This window comes from Xiphophorus hellerii, chromosome 10 (genome assembly GCF_003331165.1).
Source record: "Xiphophorus hellerii strain 12219 chromosome 10, Xiphophorus_hellerii-4.1, whole genome shotgun sequence".
Classification (NCBI taxonomy): Eukaryota; Metazoa; Chordata; class Actinopteri; order Cyprinodontiformes; family Poeciliidae; genus Xiphophorus; species Xiphophorus hellerii.
The window spans coordinates 4328745-4348042 of NC_045681.1; the positions used below are offsets into that span (position 1 = coordinate 4328745).

Below are 19298 nucleotides of genomic sequence, written 5' to 3' on the forward strand. Positions count from 1 at the left end.
ATTAGGTGGACTTTGTGGAAACTACAATGCTGACCAGAATGACGATTTCCGTACACCCAATGGTACTCTAGTCAGTGACTCCCAGATGTTTGGGGACAGTTGGCGAGATGGCTCTCTGGCAAATCACTGTGTGGAAAGCAGACCTCATAACTCTACAACTAATTTCAATTCCAGTGAGTACTGTGGAGTTCTTACTTCACACACTGGACCATTTACATCATGCTGGGCTGCAGTGAACCCATGGCAGCAGGTAAATGCATGTGTAGAAATCCTCCAAGGCTCCAGAGATCCAGCATCAATGCTGTGTGAGGTCCTCCGAGATTATGCACTGATGTGTCAACATAACGGTGTGTCCCTGGGACAGTGGAGGAATGCAACTGGCTGTGGTAAGTTGTAGAACCACGTTTGATAGAGATGCCTTTGAAATGAACACATTCATCATTACTTCTTATTGAACTTCTTTCATTCCCCCCAGTACCAACCTGTCCATCAAACAGTCATTATGAACTCTGTGGAAGTTCATGTCCGTCTTCCTGCCCCAGCCTCTCCTTCCCCTTCACCTGTGACACTCAGTGCCAGGAGGGGTGCCAGTGTAATGATGGGTTTGTCCTCAATGGTAACCAGTGTGTGCCTCCAACATCCTGTGGATGCTTTCATGATGGACGTTATCGGCAAGCTGGAGAACAGTTCTGGGATGGAGAAGAATGTCAGAGCTTTTGCACCTGTAATGGTGTAACTGGTGTAGTCCAATGTTCCCCAAATTCATGTGGACCTCAGGAGTCCTGCCATGTTGTGGGGGGTGAGTTTGGCTGCCATCCCAACCCTCATGGCACCTGCTCTGCCTCTGGAGACCCGCACTACCTGACCTTTGATGGCAAGGCCTATGACTTCCAGGGAACCTGCCGCTATGTTCTGGCAACAGTTTGCAATAACACTGTGGACCTTCACCAGTTTTCTGTGAAAGCAAAGAATGAACCGTGGTTTGGACTGCCAGTTTCTATCACGGCTGAAGTTTTTGTTGATATCTTTGGCTATCAAGTGCGTATGTCGAGAGGCAAGAGGGGTACCGTGGAGGTAAGTCAACCTTTCACTGACAAAAGAGTGCTGCTGATTATTAAACTGTATGAAGTAGATTGGAAATTACTTTTGCAAAGTTCTTTTTAAAATGCAAAACATTTCTTCTTGGCACAACCCCATAAACTGTTAAATTCTTGAATGTATGTGTTACGGCCCGGCTTGGATGGCCACAACAAAAAATAGGGAGGATACTGCAACCAGAAACCTTTTAGGCCTACAGAGGCATTTATTAAAATCAACAACTAACTAGGGGAACAATGGGCGGCAGTCCAAGACATGATAAATCAACGCTCCCTCAGCCTGGTCCTTCCCCAGTCATGGATCCGGTTGGGCCCCACAGGTCTCAGCTCCCACAACATGTCAAGCGATCTGCGTGCGCCGACTCGGAGTCTGGATCTCGGCTAGGCCTGGATCTCCGGGTCGTCTGCGCCTGGTTCTTGCGTCGGCCAACATCTCATGAGTGGAACGGTGCTACTTATATGCAATGCAGGTGGCCACGCAATCAGAAGCGCCTCCCACAATCGAGGACCTTAATTGACAAACAATTTACCGGCCACATAGCGACTGCAGAGCAGGGGCCTACATACATACTTTATGTATGTACTTGATTGCATCAGGTACATACGTAAATGATGCAATTAATGGACATCCTCCATGAAATACATTCCTTTTCGCAGGTGAATGGAATCACAAGAAACCTGCCCGTGGTCTTCAATGCAAGCCTGTCTATTTTTGGAAGTGGATCCCAAACATTCGTCAAAGCAGACTTTGGACTGAGTGTCATGTATGATGGAAGTAGCACAGTGTCCATTTCTGTATCTCCAGACTACAGGTAGCCTATCTGCTCTTTCACAGAACTTAAGTCTCATATTATGTTCAATTTCATTTTGCTCAATTTTATGCACATTTAGGACTGTTTAAAGAGTATATCATCATTAGATGTATGTACAATCTTAAATAACAGTTTTATTGTAAAATGTACATTATATTTTGTACTTTAGTTTTGAAGATTATATTAGTTTGCTTTCTGTATGCCACCCTGCTACTGCTTAAAAACGTCCCAATTAGGGGGAAGTATATCTGATCAAAGTTGATCTTATTTGAAAAACTTTTACTTGGCTATTGTCAGAAGCTCACAACCTTAGCTTTGAATGTTGCTAACTAGCTTGGTAATAATATTCCAGAGCTTTAGCCAGCAACCTAACAAGTTTAATACATTTTACCAATGTAGCTAGCTAGTTTGCTACTGAAAATACCAATTCAAACATATTTTGTCCTATTTATTTTCAATACTTTTAGAACATTTTGTGTTTTCCTGCCTATGATTGGGTCTGTCTCATCATTATTCAGTTGTATGAAATTTGATTCAGTCTATCTCATCTTCTTCAGAGGAAACATGTGTGGACTTTGTGGAAACTTCAATGGAAATCCAAATGATGATTTCCACACTCCAAGTGGAGCATCATCCAACTCAGCAGATGCTTTTGGGGCAGCTTGGAAGGTTCCTGGGAACTACACCTGTAGTGACGGCTGTGGTTCTTCATGCGCACAATGCAACGATGACCGATCTGCCAGGGCCCAGTGTGAGGTGATCCGGGCAGCTGATGGCCCATTCAGCTTCTGCCACGAGGAGGTGGATCCAGCACCATATTTCAGTGACTGCGTCTTTGATGTCTGTGTGTCGGGAAATCAAGGCAGTGATCTCCTGTGCAGGGCTCTAGAGACATACGTCAGTGCCTGTCAGTCTGCTAATGTCCGGATCTACCCTTGGAGACAAAACACCACTTGCAGTGAGTATGGAAGGCAATGTGCTATTAAAGTAATCAATCAAACAAGTTTTTTCCTCAAAAGTATCTTGTTTTTACTTGTTTTAATCAACATGTCATCCATTTTTCCCTCACCTGTAAAGGAATGGTCTGCCCAGCCAACAGCCATTATGAGCTGTGTGGAACAGACTGTGGCAACACCTGTGCCAGCAGCATTGATGCTGCCTGTGACCATGTTTGCTCTGAGGGATGTTTTTGTAATGAAGGGTTTTCCAGGAGTGGAACAAGCTGTGTCCCTGTGGAGAGCTGTGGCTGTCAGCATGGTGGCTTCTACTTCAATGTAGGTCATTTCATTTCACTTTATTCTTCATCAAGTTAGCTCTGAAGGTTGAAGTCCTAAAAACACTTCTGTGAGGTGTTGACATATTGAAGGTAATGTGATTTGTTGCATTTCAAGGCAACAACTTAAATATAATGACTTCTGGTTTGACATAACAAAATAAAGAATCAGCCAAAATATCAAGAAGAGATCTGTGGAACTCCACAAATCTATTTCATCCTTGGATACAATTTTTACTCATTTGAAAGCATCAAGTTCTTTCACTTTCACTGTATTTTGGTAAATTAACAAATATTGTTCAAACTAGTGTCCATTTATAAACATTATAGGCATGTCTAGCAATTGTACTCTTCAGAAATTTTCTGAAGCAGCCATTAATACAACATTAACATAAAAGACAAGCTATAGTTTTCCAAGAAATACAACATTGAAGAGACTGATGCACTTCACCAAATAGCATGGCATAATGTCGAACAACAGTAATTTTTTATTAGTTGCAAATCAGTGTGCACATTTATGAGTCTAATTGGGTGAATGTTGCCATGTTTTAAAATGTTTTGAGTTGCGTCTATGACTAGAAAAGCGCTAAATTTCAGTCCATTTCCATTCATTTTTGGGAAGTAGTGGCAGTAGTGAATTTATCTTAATTGCCCTGTAACTATTTGGGTGTTACGTGCTTCAGAGTTACATTTGAGAATAAGTCATAGAGATCATGTAACACACTGGCACTCAGTTTGGAAATTTCTCGGGCTGCACAGAGGGACCATTGGTAGCACTGTTGCTTTGCAGCATGAAGATCCAGGGTTCAAATCCTGGCCTGGGGTCTTTCTGTATGGAGTTTGAATGTTATCCATGTGCATGTATGGGTTCTCTCCAGGTACTCTGGCTTCCTCCACAGGGCAAAAACAGGACTGTTTATCTCTAAATTCTCATTAGGTGTCAGTGTGTGCAGGAGGAGTTGTTTCTCCTGTCTGTCTCTGTGTTACCCTGCAATGGACTGGGATCAATGTGACCCTGCCGGACAATGAACAGAGTAAAAAACCATAGGTTAGAAGGGCTTCAAGTCCTAAGAGTGGCAATAAGGTTTAAGAGTGTCTTTATGGGGATTTTTGACATATCATCCATGTCTTTACAGACATTACTTTGTGCTCTGGTGCACAGTCATGTTGGAAGAGGCTCCAAACTGTTCCCACAAAGTTGGGAGCAGGGAATTGTCCAAAATGTCTTGGTATGCTGAAGCTTTCAGAGTACCTTTCACTGGAACTAAGGGGTGGAGCCCAGCTCCTGAAAAACTACCCCACGCCATAATTTTCCCTCCACCAAACTTTACACTTGGCACAATGTAGTCAGACAAGTATTATTCTCCTGGCAACCGCTAAACACAGACTGATCCATCAGATTGTGGTGAACAAATACTTTTGGCAGTGTAGTGTACTTTAAATCTGACAAATGAGCCTTATTAGAACACATATTCTAATTTATGCAATATGACTTCACCATCTGTCCGTCGGTCCGTCCATCCCCTTTACACACTTATCCCTAGTAGGGTCACCAAGGCTGCTGGTGCCTATCTCCAGTGGTCAACAGGTGAGAACTGGGGTACACCCTGGACAGATCACCAGTCCATGGCAAGGGGATGACTGCACTAATGTTGTCTAATGATTTTTATGATACAAGTAATACAACCAATTGTGCCATCTTACCTCAAGCTTAATGTCTTCTTAATGTTGTCAGAAAGCCTGATATTTAAACTTTTCTCTTACCTTGCAGGCTGCTGAGTCCTTCTGGACAGACGGCTGCTCCCAACAGTGTGAATGTCGTGCACCCAATGTCCTGATCTGCAGTCACTCATCATGCACTCCTACACAAGAGTGCACCATCAAAGAGGGGCAGCTAGGCTGTTATGACACCATGTCTACCTGTACTGTATGGGGTGACCCACACTACATCACCTTCGATGGAGCCCTAGCTCATTTTCAGGGATCATGCTCTTATGTCATCACTGAGAGTTTGAACCACAGCAACAATGAAACTCAGTACAAAGTCGTGGCCACCAACAAGCACAGAGGAAACAACTTTGTGTCTTTCGTGTCATCAGTTGATATATTCCTCTCAAATCATCCAGAGAGTGTTCAAGTCAGACTCGGACCAAACAAGAGAGTCAAGGTAAACTTTATTTTAAATTAAGGATAAGAAAACAAGTTTTTGTTTTAAAATCTTTGTTTTACTCTATGAACTCTCATCATAACAGGTAAATGGAGGTGAGGTTTCTCTTCCCACCACTGTAGGAACTTTTGGTCAGGTGATGAGGCAGGGAAGTTACATAGTGTTTGATGCTGCTGATGTCGTAGTCCAGTTTGATGGCTCTAGTACTTTACTGGTCAGGATGGGCCGCAACTACCAGAACAGAGTCAGTGGAATGTGTGGGAACTTCAATGGTGATCCCAATGATGACAAAGTTTTGCCCAATGGTACATTGGCGGAAAACGACAACCAGTTTGGCCACAGCTGGAAATCAGAGACAAGCCAAGAAGGGTGATTACAGTTACCCTAAAAGTCTCAACAATTGCAAACATTTCTACAAAAATTTCTCTAAATTTTCTATATCCAAAAACTTTTCTAGATGTGGATCCACTGATGAGAGAAGTGGTGATGGACTAAGTGACTGCCGCTTCATAGAAGAATACACAGAACTCTGCAGAGTCATCACCAACACCAGTGGCCCATTCAGTTCTTGTCACCTGCATTCAAACCCCCAACCATTTTTCACTTCCTGTGTTTATGATCTCTGCCTCTACACGCCAGCCAATGGCATGCTGTGTTCTGCTGTCTCTGCTTATGAGAAAACCTGCACCAATTTGGGCCTTAGCATCCCCAACTGGCGTTCTCCTTTGCATTGTGGTATGCTTGTTTTGCTCAATAAACTATCACAACAATGAGTTATTAATTGATTTTATGCAATGTTTGTTTTGAAACTTTCTTGGCCTTTTCTGATGTATTTGATTCAGCTGAGACTGACCCCTGTGAACAGCTGGACTGTGCAGAGTATGAGTGGTGTGGTAAGAAAAATGGTGTGTATGGCTGCTTCTGTGACGAGCAATATCATCGACCCAACAATGAGAGCTACGGTAAGTGCAACACCTTTTCATATGAAGAACTGTAATGATAGTCACGTTCCAAACATGATTTGTTCACTGGTGCTTTACTGTTGGTGTTCATGTTTGAAGCATAATCTTAGTTTTACTGCATCAGTTGGTTTAGTTGGTCACAAAACCTCAAAATATGTTTCTCTCTCTGGTAAGCAGACTCAAACATTGAATGCTCCAGCAGTTCTGGCACCATGTCAGTATCTCGCTGCCAGCTGTTTGAAGCGGGCTTCCCCTCCAGTGCTCTCCATCTCCAAGACAGCTCTTGCAACGGGACTCTCCAGGACGGACGACTCATCTTCCATTTTGACAATGACGACCATCTGTGTGGGACAGCTCTTAGGGTAACCTTCATGAATTGGAACATCTTCTTTAAAAACTTCCAGTATGTTACTTAACTTGATTCATAGCATTCTGTCATTTCACTGTTTAGAGCAATGGAACTCACTTCATGTATGAGAACACTATTCAAGGGCATGTGGATCCTCATGAAGGTTTGATCAGCCGTGAGAGGAATCTTCATCTGGATTTCTGCTGTGTTTACCCTCTGGCTCAGGCTCTGTCAATGGCTGTGGGCATCAACCCTGTGGAGAGGTGATCATACGATTTTCTCCCTGTGGTTCCTTTGACCATTATGTCCAGTTCTACTTCTATATCTTAATCAATTGTTCATTATCTATAATTGAATCCTCTAAACAAATTAGACTAGTTTAGCCAGCCTATCAGATGTATTTAACTGGTTGGTCACCTTAAATGTTTCTTCTGCAGCATTTTGAGGAAGAAGCTTCCTGTTGGCACTGGATCGTATAGTGTGAGGATGATCCCCTATGAGGATGAAGGCTTCCACTTCCCCTTGAGCACTAATGGAAACATAGAACTGGATCTTGATGAAATGTTTTACTTAGAGGTGCGAACAGAAGGGGTGGATCAGAGCCAATTTGCCACAGTTCTGGACTCTTGTTGGGCCACGCCAGTCAACCAAGCAAACTACCCTGTCCGCTGGGATCTCATTGCTTCGCAGTAAGTGACACCATCTTGTTGACTTCATAATTTAATTCACGGTCTTCTTGCTGTCAGTCTTACTGATGCATCTGCTTCACAGGTGTCCTAATCCAGATGATGGAACAGTAGAGGTGATTCAGAACGGTGTCTCCACTGTGTCTCGTTTCTCATTCAGGATGTTCACCTTCACCAACCACACACAGATTTACTTGCACTGCAATGTCCACTTGTGTCTTTTGAGAAACAACAACTGCAGAGCTGTAAGTTTTATTGTGTGTTTGTGGTACAGTTCTATCATGTATGATTAAGTTGTAAACTTCCAGAAGCCTCTAATATTGTTGTGTTATTTTTTTTACAGCACTGTTATCTGGTTCACCACACCCAATTCAGGAGGGATGCATCTTATCATGACTCTGCAGCTCTGTCAATTGGACCACTGGTACTCGGGGCACAACCAAACACTGGTAAAATTCTGTTATTCTATTGATTTGTAAACAGACAGCTATTATTTGACAAAACAATATGATTGTTTGACAAAATTTATTCACCTCTCTTTTTTACACAGGTGGACTAATCCAAAGAAACGGTGCTTCAAGTCATCTGACTTCAGTTGTTTCCCTGATTGTCAGTTTGCTGATGACCAGAATTCTGGTCAAATGAGATGAAAGAATAATCACACTTTAAAATCTATTCAAATGATGTCACCTATGATTTATGTTGGTAAAAGGTGTTTTCTGGGTTTTCGTTGGTACTCGTAATTAGGCAAGAAAAAGAAGTATTTTTTTTTTTTAAATCTGGAGCACCGTTGTGCTTTAGACCATTTGTGGGATTAATGTAATGTTCAGGTTTTTGTTTCTTCTGTGGATTTGTTTTAATCATTAATTGCTGCTAACACCATTGATTGTAAAATACATACATATAAATAAATAAAGTGGTATATATGTACTCAATTTCAGAAGGGATTAATAAAGAATTTAAATTAATTTGGTCATTGTCCTTTCATGCTTTATGCTGTTGATAAAAGCCTGTTGACTTGTTCTGTGTTATATTTTACTGTCAAGAATCTTAATTTGTTTTTATGGGACAGTTTATGACCTGTCTGCAAACAATATATTATGAAGTTAAGATATTGCGGGAATATAATCAATGCCCAGGCTCACCCAAAGCTAAAGGACGTTGAAAAACAGACCAGCGTACTTTAGCGCAATGCAACAACCTTTCTGCTAATTCCTCAACTGCTGAGAGGAAACTCAAACTCCATTGCATGCTATATTGCAAAGGATATTTGTTTACACTGTTAGGAGTGTAAAATACGTGACATTTTAAAAAAGAACATTTGTAATCTGAGGTAAAGTATGCAGAGGAAGTGGGTTTTATAATTTTGGGAATGGAACTCCAAAGGCTGGTGATTCTAGGTATTTGTTGAGATGAGCTAAGAGATTGAAAATGGCTTCAATGATTTCTGGAAGTGTTTCCTGTTGACCGAAGAGCTCAGTCAGTCCATTAGGGAAAGAGGGGAAGGTGGGTGGTCGTCATGGGCTGGAGTTTGCTACTGATCTTCTGTCCTTCACAGATACAAACACTGCAAAGTTTGTCCAATTATCCAACTTTTTTTTTTTTAGCCTTTTCTAAATTACCTTTTAAATGAGCCTGCTAACATTTCATACACAACAAATGGTAACATTTACCATAGAGTGTGAGAAATGATTTTTGGTTTCATGTTGAATCATTTTTCTGCTTAATATTGGATTTTGCCTGTTAGTTCATAAAGTTTGCTGTATTTTAGCCTCATTTGTAATTAAACATGATGTTTCTCCCTAAAATCTTTAATAGCAGACATAATTATTATATTGTATAGGTTTCCCATGTTAAAACTCAGTGGGCAGGTTAAGATCTGCTCTTCAGCCACTAGATGGCGGTAGAGCAAAGCCAAAGTGACATAAAAATAAGCAGCACACGTATCCAAAATCCAGTCCCTGGGAATGAATAATAAAAAAAAAAACATGTTATTTATGCAGTATGTCTGTCTTGCTTAATCTAGGTAGCTAACTATCAGTGCATCACCAGGGGACCAACTTTAGTTCCTATAACCACATACTAACAAAATCTAAAGTTTTAGCCGCCAAACTGGTTGCGTTGACACAATTAGCCTCAAACATCTACAGGGTCCGTAACAGATAATTAAGATCCAAATGGCAACATTGGACATGAAATGTTGAGTAAAACACCATTCGTATATGTAAATTATTTCTTGGAACACAAAATGGAGAGAAAGTGACAGGTAACAGAGTAAGAAGCCTCATGATTTATCGGCATGAACACAGAAAGGAGCACAACACTAAACACACTGGCATTTTAGTCAAATGTGACAGCACAGATGTGCAAAAGTAATCAAGATGAATAAAAATTTAATGAACTATGTCATGAGCCTTTTGGAACTCGAGTAATATCTAAAAATAAAAACATCTAAATATAAACTACATCTGACCTTCTCTCTGTGCTACCAATATTTCAGTAGAAAAACATTTTGGGGAGTGAAATATCGAATAACCTTGTACAAATACCTGCTTGGTTTATAACTGCAGTACATGTCTTTTTTTCAGCAGGTTATAATCCTACCTCAGCTGAGAAAACTTTGTATTATTGTCCTGCTGCTGCCTCTGGTCTAATGTCTCCTCCTTGACTCTTTGCTTTTTTTGTGACAATAAAGATTTCTTCTACATAATGTGGAAAGCAAATGAAGTAAATTTTTTGTATCAGCCTTCCAGACCTCTCATGTCTTTTGGTTCTGGTACTGCTCAGCTCTGCATCCCCAGAACCAGAACCAAACATGTAGAAGTAGCATTCAGCTTCTATGCACCACAAATTTTCAGAAAACTGCAAAACAGCTGAAACACTGAGTTCCTTTAAATCAAGACTGTTTAGAGATGCTTTTGATTAGTAGTAACTAGAACATTGATCAACATATTTGTTGTGTATTTTCTTGATGATTTTGATGATGGCATTTGACAAAATGTAGTTGATAACTGTCTGATGGTTTTACTTTCACTTCACTTTGAACTGAAGTGAAAGTAAAACCATGTTGCTGAAATGTGTCACACAAATAAACTTGACTTGTGGTTCTGTTATTATAACATTTTTTAGTGCCTGACCCAGATTAGATTTACCTTTGCTTTCGTTTCCCTTAAAGTTTTCTGGCACAGATTCAACATGGTGTAGAGACATCAGTCCATATTAAAATGATGTTTTCTCACAATTGCTGCGGATTTGTCTCACTCACAGACAAGATAAGAATCTCACATTGCACCACATGCCATCCGTGCTCTTTTGGGTTGAAGTCAGGCAAATGTGGAGTTCAGGGGAAAAAAGAGAAACCCATTGTGATGTTCAAGGAACTAACTGGAAATTAATGATAAAACAGACATTTCTCTCACTAACCACCAATCAGGCAAATATTAATAATCTAATTATATGCATTGGTACTGTTGAAAATGGACTAATTAATATAACAGTGTGTATAGCACTTTAAGAGCTCAGGAAGCCGCCTGAGTAATGTTTGCTGTGATTGGTTCTGAGTAATCTCAAGCTGCCAATGAGAGCGCATGTTCAGTGTTAGACAAGCAGAAAGTTGAAGAAGTTGGAGATGTTCAGAGCTGTTGTACAAGAGACTGAGAGCGTGTAAATAGTGATGGGTAAATGAGGCGTCATGTATCGTTTCGGCCCATAGCAAAACTGTATTGATGCTGCGTCACTGAATACTGACACCTGCTGGACATTAAAAATCCCTACAGGCAACGTAGTTAGACTGTTTTGATGACCTGGTCTATACAATAAGATTTAAGTCATTGTATTTTGTTGTATATTATATATTGTATTATGTCATATCTTCAGTTAAATTCAAAATATATTTGATATTCTTTGATACAGTCAATAAATAATGTGAACATGAACCAAGTGATGAAAATGAAAGTGAACGTGTTTGGAATGAGGATGCGTGTGGACTGTTATTTTTTTCTTTCCTTTTTCCCCCCCCACAAATGTTCATTCTAAAAAATAAGTTTTTCCAACATTTCGAAATTTAGCCTGTTCCGGGTTTTTTTGACACAACTTCTCCTGCTGTAGAAAAAAATTAAGTAAACAATACATTTATATGAAATAGTTTATAAAAATAAACTGAGTAATTTGTAGAATGGCTGAATACCTGAGTTTATCCAGGTGTCTCTGCGACTTCATTCTATATTGTTCATATAAATGTAATTTTTTCTTTTATATTTATTTTGTACGCAGATCTTTATGGATGTGTTTTGCTGGAAATGTCTTTTTTTATTTATTTATAGCGGGGTTGTCTTTATTTTCCTTTTTTCTGTCTAAAGATTTTTATTTATTGAGGGTAATTTAAGAATAAAATTATGAAATGTATAATTTAAAAGGAGAAACATATGCAACACTTAACGTGCAGAATATAATATGAAAGTAATCTAAGTCAGTTTCAGCTGAATTTGGATTCAGATCGAGTAGAAACTGAAACGAACCGGATGGAACAACAACGAAGTGAGAACCAATAACTTATTTTCTGATGTAAGATCAAAATGGTCCCAAACTACAAAACCTTTCGTTTGCCTTGAGGCTCCATAGTTGACCCTGTACCGTAAAAAATCAAGAATTATTTTTGGCAAATGCATCCAAATGCACCCCGCTGACTGATTCGCTTCCTTATAAACAGTTTGGCGCGTCAGTGTCATTTCGAAACCGTTCCTGTATCTGTCACATGATTTACTGAAAGCAAAAGGAGAACCGACACGAGGGTTTTGTCTATGGGCTTGATGGATGCGCCGACGCATCGGTGTTGCGGGACCCATCACTACGTGTAAATGAATGACAGTAAGTCTTATCGGTATTCTTGCAGCATTTGTATACATGTGCAGTTTAATATATTACAATATAAAGAGTTAAGATTGTGATATTGTGCTTTGTGGTTTGTTTGTGGTCTTTTTCTGCCATCTGGTGGACAAATTAGAAATAACCGTTTGTAGCGAGAGGAAATAATGGCTTTCATTTTGTTGTCTTTTGTGTTTTGTGTTGCAAAATGAATCCAATAAAACAGCCAAATTTATGGTTACAAACCTCTAGGCCAGTGGTTCTCAAATGGGGGTACGCGTACCCCTGGGGGCACGTGGAGGTACTGCAGGGGGTACGTGAAGCTTTTCAAAATATCTTTAAAAAATCAGTAGGCTCCTCATAATAAGTCTTGGGAAAAATTATTTTGTAAAAAGTTCAATAAAATATAAATGTGTGTTCATGCACTGAATTTTATATTCAGTATTTACAGGGTATTTACAGCACTGTACCTCTTTTTTATTCCAAAAATGTTTTGCCCGTGTCAGGGGGTACTTGACTAAAAATATATTTTTAAGGGGGTACATCACTGAAAAAAGTTTGAGAACCACTGCTCTAGGCTAAGAGCTAACCGTCCTGCCCAAACTGTGATGAATATGAGGGAGTAGCTGTATTGCATTCTTTCCCAACAGCTTGCTGGGAAAAAAAGAATATTGGGCTGTGTGCCAGCAGTCATTGTATAAAGACGAGCTACAGCCTGAAGTTGTCACTTGAGATGTTTTCACACCAGGGAGGCACTTACACAAGGTAAAAGATGTATTTTCTTTGGTTTGTTTTGCAATAAATACAATTCTATCTAACATTTTGTTGCAGGAAGCAAAGTTGATTTCATAAATGTTTTAATTTACTGTGGGTAAAAAAACATTGTTTTGTCCAGAAAATCTGATGGATGTCTCGATCAATATATATTCAGATTTTGCAATAATCCATTTCCTTTTGTATCTTTAAATCAGGGTTGATTTTTGCAAAATGGCAGGTAAAATCATACTTCTTGTGCTGCTTCTGTCAGCTATAGGTAAGTACTTACTGAAGTCAATATTTAATGAATGCATCTATGTTAATTTATACAGTGATGTAAAACCTTTAAGTCAGTGGTGTCAATCTCATTTACATTTTGTTCCATATCAAAATGATGTTCTGAAGAGCCAGTTGTGCCAGCATGTATTGATAAAACCCATTAACAAATTATTTAAAGTGTTAATTCAGAGCTTTCTCTGCATTTAATAAGTATCTCTTAAAATTAAATAGTTATCATCTTTCCACATTGATTAGTCCCTCCAAATATTATAATATTTGCAAGAAAATTTGCCATATTTGCACTTATGAATTATGGTAAATATGACTTTCTGTTGTTCTCAAGTGGCATCAGAGACTACAACTTGAGATCAAGTAATGCTGAGGCAGCAGTATTGTAAAAGTAAGAAATTCCTCTCCCTCGGATGGGAATTAGAAGTAACTTAAACCCAATGGGTCTGACCATTTCTGTGTAAAATTTGCAATGAACTCAAAATTGTGCATCAGCACATAGAAAAACGGCATGTGGGCGTTCCGGCGTGGGTTAAGGGGTTAACTAAGACAGGCTCTTTCAACAGTACTAACTATGTGTATTTAACATTATTTAGAAAAGTTTTCCACTTTACTTTCTCTGCTGTAATGGCATCAGCAATCTCCTTCATTATGGCAGTTAAACATCTGACTCTTCATTCAACACTACATTACCCATGACGGACTTGTTTCATTCTCTTCCTGGTCAGGAAAAGCAGCAGGTCCTTCAGATCTGCTGCTGGGTGATGACTGTGACTTCTCTGAATTAGGTAGGTCATACTTAATATTTCCCCTTACCTGAAATAGAGTGGAACAAGTAGGACCAATAAAAAAGATTTCATTAAGTTTTATTACACAGCAAATGCTTTAAAAACAGAGTTATTAATAATTCCCTTTACATCAAGTAAAAAGTGGAAAAAGTAGGACCATTTATAAAGATGCCATTAAGTATTATTACATTGTATAATGCTTTAATAACAGTCATTATTATTAACACTTATGTCAAGTAAAGTGGAACGAGTAAGGCCTGTTATAAAGCTGTCAGATGCTTTAAGACACATTCATTAATATTAAGTCTTACCAGTTTTACGGTGAAAACAATCAAACAAGATTGGGTAGTTGATTCCGCAACATTTAATTAAAGATCTGCAACACAAAATAGTTCAGTTTAGTGAACGACGGTGCTCATATATATCCGTCTTAGCAACAGTCATTTCTGTCTGATAATGCTGTTAAATGTCCATTCCTTCATTTAACACTACATTACCCATGATGCACCTGTTTGTTTCTTCTCCCTGTCAGGTTCTTCAGAAATGCTACTGGTGGATAACTATCCATCCTCTGGATCAGGTAGGTCATGCTCATATTCTGAGCTTTTTCAATCTTCAAAGGATGTTTCAGCCAAGTTTTAAACAGTCAAATGTTATTAGGGTTTATTTAGTAAAATAGCAAAACATTTGCTTATTTTATAACATATTTCAGTGACTTTTTCTCCTGTGGTCTGTTTAAAAACTATGCTCTTGGATCAACAGAGCCCTCCAGTACTGTCAGCAGCAGAAACCCCCCACAGCAACTTTATACCTTTGGGGGAAACAGAGACTAAATTTGCTTTGCACTGTCCCCATGTGATGACACAATGACACAGTGTGACCCAATTAAATATTAGATTTTTGATTAATATTGGTTGTTGCTACGTTGTTGTACAGTGCTTTAAGTTCTTGTTCTATGTGCCCCTTTTTTAACTTCGAGCCTCCACCCCTCCAAAGGTCGTTGACCCCTGGTTTAAGCATTGCCAAACAAAAAAAAGTCATATTTATTGACCTTATTTCTCTTAACTTCCTCTTCAATGAAATCTGGGTTTTTTCATAGCTGGAGTGACAACTCAGGATCAAGATAAGCATAATGTTTAGACCTATTCACTGACGTTACTTCTATAATACTTTTGTCCCTTTTTCGCTTTTATTAATTGGTTAATTGATAAATAAGAGTACTTACACATTACATGGGAATATTATATCATTCCAACTGGAGTAACGATATAAGTTTCCCCAACTGCAGTGTGAAGTGGTGAGGCAAATCAACGGATAAACAGGACAGGATGTTGGCGCAGCTGCGTCTAAGGAGGAGCAGGGGGCTGGCAGAGGGCTCGGAAGGGGTTCTGGGAGGCGGAGACTCGGAGGGGCCACTGTGAGGCGACAAGGAATCCCTGGGGGGTGACAAGGAGGCACTAGGGCGTGTTGAGGGACCACTTGAGGGCTCAGGAGGATTACAGGGAGAGGGAGAGCACCCACTTACAGGGGCGGAGAACCCACTTACAGACCCCTGGTCTAGACCTTTCCACACACATCAAACAGGTCTTATTGTTTTTAAATTAGTTATCGTAGTGTGATGTTCACGAAAATCTCTGTTTTTCATTTTTAGCATGATGTTATCCACAAAAAGAGTCTAATTTAATCAGGTGATCTCTCTTGTACTTTTTAGGACCCCTCTACCCAGTTGATGGAACAATGAGATCTGGAACAGATGATGAGAGCTCACCTCCCATTAAACTCCTACAAACCTTTAACTATTTTGGGCAGTCTTACTCTCAGATTTACGTATGTTACCAGACTGCTTCTTCTAATCACTTTCCTTCTTACTGTAATCATCATGACAAAATTTTAAAAGTCTATAAATAGTGAAACCCAATTTATGTATTTTTTTTCAGGTGAACGACAACGGACATCTGACCTTTGATGCACCATGGTCAAATTATACTCCTCAACAATTTCCAATGAATGGAACCAGAGACATCATTGCTCCGTTCTGGGCTGATTTAGACAACAGAGACAATGGTAATATCTACTATGTTCAGAACACCAGCGGCTCTCTTGTCCAACGAGTTACACAGGACATCAATAGATACTTCCCAGGTCTTAACTTTCAGGCCAACTGGATCTTCATAGCAACATGGCATGAAGTTGCCTATTATCCAAAAAGTGGGACAGTAAGTGATATGTTCTAACAGCTGCAACCTATTTAATGTATAAATAGAATAACTTTAGCTAATCTTTAAATTTATTCTCAATAAATATATTTGTTTTCCCCAGCAAACAACCCTTCAGGCAGTCTTGACTACCAATGGCCATTATTCATTTGTACTGATGAATTATGGGTCAATAGCCTCCACATCAAAGTCTGTACAGGTTAGATGTTCAGATGAATGTATACTATAATTATATGTTTTATTTGCTTTCTCTTGATTCCAGCAAATGTACAGTTATCTGAAATATCAATTACATTATTTATCTGTTCACATGTCATATCTAGGGTGGATGTGACACAATCAGTTCCTCTCACCACTTCACCATCCCTGGATCATTCTCCACAAACGCAACTGGACCTAACTCAACTTTTCGTCTTGGCAGTAATGTCAATGTACCTGGTCGATGGGCCTTCCGTGTCGATCATGGATCAATAGACTGCAATTTCAGTGGTAAGAACACAAAGTCACCAAAGGAACTTCTTTATAATAATGAGTACATGTACCAGAGAAATAAAGAACAATAGTCTGTATCTCATGGGAGAGTAGGGCTAATGAACGTGCACCGAACTCTAAACAGTTCTCCAGGTTCATTTTTCCTCTTTATACCCATCTGTCATGAACTGCAATGTGAAGTGGTGAGGCAGACGTAGAGGACCCAGTAACTGAGAGAAATTATGATGATTTAATGAAAAAATGTACAAATAATCCAAAATTCCAGGCAGCACAGGATGAGCAGAAAGGCTAAGACTAACACCATCAGGTAGCAACTGGCAATAATCCAAACAATACTCGACAGGGCGAGACAGAATCAACAAGGATCCAACAAAGACACAGAAACACAGGTGGCATTAAATACACAGAGGGTAATCACGGAATTAGACACACCTGGGAACAATCAAGGGGTAGACAGGACAACACGGAAACTCAAAAGACACAGAAACCCCAAATAAACACACAGAAAAACTCAAATCAACACAGAGAAAACAAAATCCTTACACCATCATTTGCCAGATCTTCCAAACTGCAATGTTAGAAACATTACAAATGAATTCAAACTGAAGTTATTTCAACATTATTGCAGTTTACAGGATATGATCAAAAATAATTAAATGACTCTTCTTCCATTTTTATTTGAAGGTCAACCTGTTCAACTTGGTGACTCTTTCTGGAGTGACAGCACCTGTGCACAGAAATGCATCTGCACCACAGCAGGGCTGCAATGCTCCAACAATCCCTGCTCCTTCTCCCAAATCTGTCGGCCAGCTGCCTTTCAGTACTCCTGTCAGACAGTGCAAAGACAAACCTGCACCGTCAGTGGAGATCCACATTACTACACCTTCGATAACTCAGTGTTTCACTTTCAAGGCACATGCACTTACGTTCTGTCAGAGCAGTGTCAGAACGGACTGCCCTACTACAGAGTGGAGGGGAAGAACGGGCATCAGGGCAGCACTCATGTTTCATGGACAGTACTGGTCAAAGTCTTTGTTTATGATGAAAATATCGAGCTGGTTAAAGGACATCAAAGTCAGGCCAAGGTAACAGGACCCTCTTACGTTCTGTAACATAGACCCTGCATTTTGTGTTTTGTTTATATTTGTAATTTTTGTTGCCATCCTTACAGGTCAATGGAAGCTTTGTATCAACTCCATTTTTCCTCAGAAACGGCTCTATCCAGGTTTATCAGTCAGGTTTCTCTGTGATCATCAGCACTGACTTTGGCCTGATGGTTTCTTATGACAGGTTTTTATATGTCCGAATCAGTTTGCCCTACAATTACCAAAATAGCACATGTGGGCTCTGTGGAAACTTCAACAATAACCCTGGAGATGACTTTCGAACCCGTCAGGGTGAAGTGGTGAGCTCTGATGTGGTTTTTGCCAACAGCTGGAAAATATCTGGAGATGATGAGCCTGGCTGTGATCCTCATTGTTCAGGTCTGGCCTGTGCTGGCTGCACAGCAGCTCAGACAGCACTGTACAGAAACTCTGCCCACTGTGGTATTCTTGAGAACAGCACAGGACCGTTTGCTGCATGCCATCAACAATTTCCTCCAGGATTTTTTGTGGATAGTTGTGTGTATGATCTCTGTGTCAGTGGAGGGTATCAACCCATTCTGTGCCAAGCCCTAAATGTCTACTCAAGTCAGTGTCAACAAAATGGGATCCAGCCACAAAGCTGGCGGCGTTCTGGCTTCTGTGGTATGTCTGCCAGTCAGTCACAATTATTTTGAAATATAAGTGATGTTAAATATTGAGAGTTTGAGAATAAATGTTTCTTGTGTTTAGAAATCCCCTGCCCAGCCAATAGCCACTATGAGGCCCAGGGTACAGGATGTCCATCTACATGTGTCAACCCGAATTCCACCAACAACTGCCCCCTCCCGAATCAAGAGAGCTGTGTCTGCAATTCAGGCTACCTCCTGAGTGGAGGGGTCTGTGTCCCTCCGGCTGACTGTGGCTGCAGCTTTGAGGGTCACTACTACCACTCAGGAGAAACTGTCATACTGGATGCAGACTGTGGGAGGCGCTGTACATGTAGCTATGGCTCCATGACTTGCAGCTCTCACAGCTGTGGCCAACATGAGTCCTGCAGGGTGGAGGATGGAGTAAGAGGTTGCAGACCAAACAGCTTTGCAACATGTTGGATAAGAGGACCAGGATCATATCATACATTTGATGGAGTGATGTACCAGTACCCAGGAGCATGTCGCCTGACCCTTGCCAAAGTTATGGGATCATCTGATCACTCGCACTTCTTGGTCACTGTGGAAAAAGTTCCACAGGGGTCTCAGGGTTTCTCCAATGTCCTAAAGTTTGAGGCAGAGGGAACACAAGTTGCTATCGAGATGGCCAGTAGTAGCACTGTTAAGGTGAGTGACAAATAATTTTCTACAGAATAAGTAAATAACATAAAATGAAATGGAACTTCAGTTTTGTTTGAACAGTATTACGGAAAACTAGAAAATTCCTGCAGAAATTTAACCGGGGCCTGCCAAAGTA

The 19298-nt window shown here is 40.1% G+C and overlaps 1 protein-coding gene across 2 annotated transcripts in view; it reads left to right on the top strand.

Annotated features, from left to right (window-relative positions):
- LOC116727172 (alpha-tectorin-like) overlaps positions 1 to 19298 on the top strand; it is a 125909-nt gene that overhangs the window by 67519 nt on the left and 39092 nt on the right. Inside the window, exons 1-13 of one of the 2 annotated variants that reach the window (XM_032574410.1) lie at positions 12097 to 12212; positions 12860 to 12974; positions 13181 to 13242; positions 13982 to 14041; positions 14574 to 14621; positions 15141 to 15161; positions 15750 to 15868; positions 15979 to 16257; positions 16361 to 16456; positions 16581 to 16746; positions 17434 to 17834; positions 17921 to 18497; positions 18585 to 19168. In XM_032574410.1, coding sequence (XP_032430301.1) covers positions 12203 to 12212; positions 12860 to 12974; positions 13181 to 13242; positions 13982 to 14041; positions 14574 to 14621; positions 15141 to 15161; positions 15750 to 15868; positions 15979 to 16257; positions 16361 to 16456; positions 16581 to 16746; positions 17434 to 17834; positions 17921 to 18497; positions 18585 to 19168 — 2538 coding nt within the window. In that variant the 5' untranslated portion in view covers positions 12097 to 12202. Of the gene's footprint in view, positions 1 to 475; positions 1075 to 12096; positions 12213 to 12859; positions 12975 to 13180; positions 13243 to 13981; positions 14042 to 14573; positions 14622 to 15140; positions 15162 to 15749; positions 15869 to 15978; positions 16258 to 16360; positions 16457 to 16580; positions 16747 to 17433; positions 17835 to 17920; positions 18498 to 18584; positions 19169 to 19298 lie in introns of those variants that run through there. The other variant, XM_032574409.1, reaches the window with a different exon arrangement.